The sequence below is a fragment of the Beta vulgaris genome, chromosome 5 (genome assembly GCF_026745355.1).
Source record: "Beta vulgaris subsp. vulgaris cultivar EL10 chromosome 5, EL10.2, whole genome shotgun sequence".
Taxonomy (NCBI): Eukaryota; Viridiplantae; Streptophyta; class Magnoliopsida; order Caryophyllales; family Amaranthaceae; genus Beta; species Beta vulgaris.
In genome coordinates this window covers 22,152,421-22,156,860 of record NC_079206.1, presented here as the reverse complement: position 1 = coordinate 22,156,860, position 4,440 = coordinate 22,152,421, and the positions used below count along the sequence as shown (strand labels likewise).

General features: G+C 39.2%; 1 protein-coding gene across 4 annotated transcripts; it reads left to right on the top strand.

The window, feature by feature from the left end:
- The first annotated feature begins 232 nt into the window (after positions 1-232).
- Positions 233-3,204, top strand: LOC104893103 (aminodeoxychorismate synthase, chloroplastic). Of its 4 annotated transcripts, none has more exons than XM_010679179.4 (4): positions 252-461; positions 1,368-1,455; positions 2,587-2,669; positions 2,733-3,204. In XM_010679179.4, exons 2-4 carry the CDS (start codon positions 1,417-1,419, stop codon positions 2,896-2,898), a joined length of 288 nt encoding a protein of 95 aa, XP_010677481.1. In that variant the 5' UTR covers positions 252-461; positions 1,368-1,416; the 3' UTR covers positions 2,899-3,204. The 4 variants fall into 4 exon arrangements, 3 of the variants coding, with proteins under 3 accessions (XP_048500670.1, XP_010677481.1, XP_048500669.1); XR_007274429.2 differs by having other exon boundaries at positions 254-461; positions 2,587-2,647; XM_048644713.2 differs by lacking the exon at positions 1,368-1,455 and having other exon boundaries at positions 233-461.
- Positions 3,205-4,440: the final 1,236 nt, after the last annotated feature.

Genomic DNA, 4,440 nt, shown 5'->3' with positions numbered 1-4,440 from the left:
TGTTTTGTCTCAGTTTATGCAGGCCCCGCGTAGCGAGCACTGGGATCACAACAAGAATCCGCGCTTTTAGCGTCTGAATTTACCATCCGGCCCTTTCAGACGCAAATTAGCGTCCGTTTTTGTAAATTTAACGTCCGTCTTTAAACGGACGCAAATTAGCGTCCGTTTTTGTAAAATTAGCGCCCGTCTTTGAAACGGACGCTAATTAGCGTCCGTTGTACAAGTTTACCGTCTAAAATGACGGACGGTATTCAATGGTCATAAACAAAAACACGACCCACCTTATTTCCAACCCTATCTCTACCTATCCTTATTCTCTCACATCACAACCTCCTCTTTCTTCATCTTCTTTCTCGCTCTTCTTTTCTTCAATGCGAGGTTCGATCGATTTCTGATTTTCTCTCTCTCAGCGTCGACGGTATTCAATGGTCCGCTACCACACTTTCTCTGATTTGAAGGAGGTTAGTGATTTTTTTGGGTTTTTTATGTGGGTTGTTTCAGATCTAGTTTTTTTTGTTAATTTATCAATTTTCCTTCAAAACCCCATATTTATCCTCTCTTTTTCTCGTTAATTTCGTATGTTTTTTTCGTTTTCTCGATTTTTATTTATCCTCTCTCTTTTTCGATTTTTGTTTCAGATCTGGTTTTTTCTTGATTTTTTCGTTGGGTTTTTGTTCTAATTATTTCTAAGTTTTTCTTCTTCTCATCAGATTTGGGGTTTTTTTGGGGATTATATATGATTTTGTGTTGAATTTTTAATCTGGTGGACTATCTGGTGTTTTGATCTGCTTACTTAAGTTGTTTCGGTGAGGTTTCGGGGATGGCGGTTTCGTCGGCGTTTCGGGGGTGTGGTGTTAGTCGGGGTTAAATGTTGGTTTTGGGGAAGGGGGTCGTTGGGGTTTTTGTGGGTGGGTGGGTGTTTCGGTGGTGGGGTTTTCGTGCATTGGGAGTGGGTCATGGGGATGGGTGAGGGTGGCTGGGTCGTGGGGGGTGGGTAAGGGTGGAGGTTGTGCGTGGTTATGGGTGAGGGTCAGAGGGTGGGTGGCTGTTGGTGGGGCTGGTGGTTGTGGGTGAGGGCGAGGGTGGTGGGGCTGGTGTTGGTGATGATTCTGTTGATGAATGATGATGATGCTCAAGTGATGAATGATTAATTCAGTTAGGAGGGAGAAAGTGAATAGGGATGAATGATGATTAATGCAGTTTTAATAATAAGAATTTTCATGTTTGGATTACTAGCTAGGATTTTTTTTATTTTAATGGAGGGTTTCTATGGCAATATCTTACTGAAGCTTTATTGATTTTCTACATTTGTCTTTCTTTCTACTTTTTTGGAGAATATAAAAAACAAGCATTCTTTATTGGTGCAGAAATGGAGGTCAACTTTCAATTGCAAATGTTGAGGGTAAAGTTACGAGCATGTATTTGGAAAATGGTTTTCTTGATTTCTTAGACAAGGTATGTGTGACAGTTCATATGTTCTGGCTTTTTACATAGTTTTACCTGACTACCCGAGGTTTGCATTTGGAGATTTAGATATGGAAACATGTACAGGTGTTCAATATCTCCATTTACTTGTTGCTGGATTGGTGGATATAGATCAAATATGCCAATAACACTCGTTGTGGTGTCTATGATAGTTTGTAGCTTAGTAGTAGGATCACCTAGGGATAGTGGTTGCCTCGGTATGAGATCCACTAGCCAAATATCCTTCACCACCTACCCTCAGGCCTCAAACCCCCCCCCCCCTCCCCCAAGCTCATAAAATGAAATGGAATAATAAATAAATAGAAAAGTGGAGAAGCGGTTATATACAGATGGACAATAGAGTTTAGTTACTTTCCTCCTATACATGTACTTGTTGTTGAATGTTGATATAGTTACGAACTTCTACTTATAGTTTAAGTTCCAATGGTTGATAAGCATAGAGTATGCATAGATCAGTATTTGTGAGCTCTGCTAACTGTAGAGTACCTAGAAGCAGCGTCAGTTCTGTGTTGTCGATGTTGTGTGATCAATCGCTGTCTCTTTTGCTCCTCTAAGTAGAAATCAAATACGTCCTATGTGCATCTGGATTCCCCCAGTTCAATTAGAAAGTGATATTTATAAGGTAGTGGAAACATAAACTTCAAGTAGGTGAGTCTTAAAGAGAAGATGGAACTGTGAGTAATTTTTGGGAATCTTTTTCCTATATAGCCCATGAATTGGGTGGAGAAAAATTTCCACATTTAAGATGCTAGATTATTAGAAAAAAATGGGAATCATCCTTGTGTGTATACGAGGATATCAAAACGAGAAGAGCAATGTTCTGTAAGGTTTGCATCCTAGGAAGCTGTTGATGCTAGTACTACCTCACCCTGTAATGTTCTTCTGAAATGACTGTTTTGTTAGGGCGTTTGTGGTGGTTGAGTGTTTTTTTGGCTAATGTCGGGATGAGCTAAATCTCGGCTGCAATCTTTATCTTGTTTGACTTATAATGATCTCAAAAGTTCTTAACTGACTGAAAGTTTCTTGCTGTCAATTTATCGAAGTATTACGTCCGTTTTATGTACTGTAAATGATTTAATGGGTTTGGTGTCTATGGAACAGGAACTCGAATCAATTCATTGTGATGGGGAAGACTATCAAGGGCTGCCTTTTGACTTTTGTGGTGGATATATTGGCTACATTGGGTATGTTAGATTAATTTTAGAAGAGGTTTTCCACATTCTAATCTGCATGTTTCAACTTTGCAGGTATAATCTAAAAGTTGAGTGTGGCTCTGCACCTAATGGCCACAAATCTTCTGCTCCAGATGCCTGCGTTTTCTTTGTTGATAATTTGTGGCAATTGATCATAACAACGGTGATGTTTACATCTTATCATTACGTGACAAAAGTTGAACTGAACAGTCATGGATAGATGATGTACAGTTGAAGCTTCTTAACTTGGAAAGTTCTGCTACAAAAATTAGCAAGGAACGACATACTGTACGGTGATGAATTTTTTTTTTTTTTTTGCTTTGAATTTGATTCAAGCTTCTAGCTTTTTAATGTTACAAAGGAAGAAAAATGGGATTTGTATTAGATTTTGTTGTGGAGTTTAAAGTGTACATGTAATTATATGAGATTTGTATTAGATTTTGTTCGAAGTATACAAGAATATAGTTGTACAATTATTTTTTCACTTGTAATTATATTTATTATCAATATTAATTGAATTGATTAATTTGTTTGCCATAATAAAAGAACTATGGTATTTGCAACATTCCATATCTTATTGTATTTAATATCAATGAATTAAAAGCAAAAAGCTATTACATTTAATACTAGTTAACCAAAAGAAAAAAAAAATGCAAATGCGTACCAAAAACAGAAAAAGGAAGGGCAAATGCGAGAAAACGGTCGCTAGTTAGCGACTGCCCAGGACACAGTCGCTAATTAGCGACCGCTTTCAAATGCTGACGCTAATTAGCGACCGCTCGCTAAAATCAAGATATCAGACGCTAATTTTTTAGCGTCAGCTAAGCGGACGCTATTTGGAGAATTAGCGACCAAGGGTTTTGCATCAGCCATTTAGCGTCCGTTGGCGGACGCTAATATATTTAGCGTCCGATTCCGCGTTTTTAGCGTCTGATTTAGGCGGACGCTAATGGCTGACATTCTTGTTGTGGATGCTGCTTTACGTGTGGTTCGTTATCTGAAGGGTACTCCTGGTCAGGGTATTCTCTTGCGTGCTGATAGTGAGTTGTCTCTGCAGGGTTGGTGTGATTCTGATTGGGCTGCTTGTCCCATCACTCGACGCTCTTTGTCGGGTTGGCTTGTCTTCTTAGGCTCTTCCCTATCTCTTGGAAGACTAAGAAGCAGCACACGGTCTCTCGATCCTCTGCTGAGGCCGAGTACCGCTCCATGCCCTCCATCACTTGTTAGTTGAAGTGGTTGAAGGCTTTGCTCTTGAGCTTGGGTGTTCGTCACCCCAAGGCCATCCCTCTTTATTGTGATAGTCAGTCTGCTTTACATATTGCGAAGAACCCTGTCTTCCATGAACGCACAAAACACATTGAGGTTGATTGTCATTTTGTGCGTGATGCTATCATTGATGGTCTCATCTCTCCGTCTTATGTCTCCACCAAGGCACAGCTTGCTGACATCTTCACTAAGGCTCTTGGGAAGACACAGTTTGATTTGTTATTGTCCAAGTTGGGCATTCTTGATCCTACCCATGTCCAACTTGAGGTGGGTGATAGGAATATATCTTAAGAGGTAACTTTCCTTGTAGATATTATTTACTTGTATAGTGGTTTCCTTTTGTGTACACATATATGTATTGTAATATGATCAATGAGAAGGCAAGTCTTTTAACCCTAATATTATTCTTAACAGTTTTTTATTTGAGATATTTCTTTGGTAGTCCTTTACTTCTTCTTTTTTTCTCTTTTGTGGCTTTTCTTATGGGTTAACATAA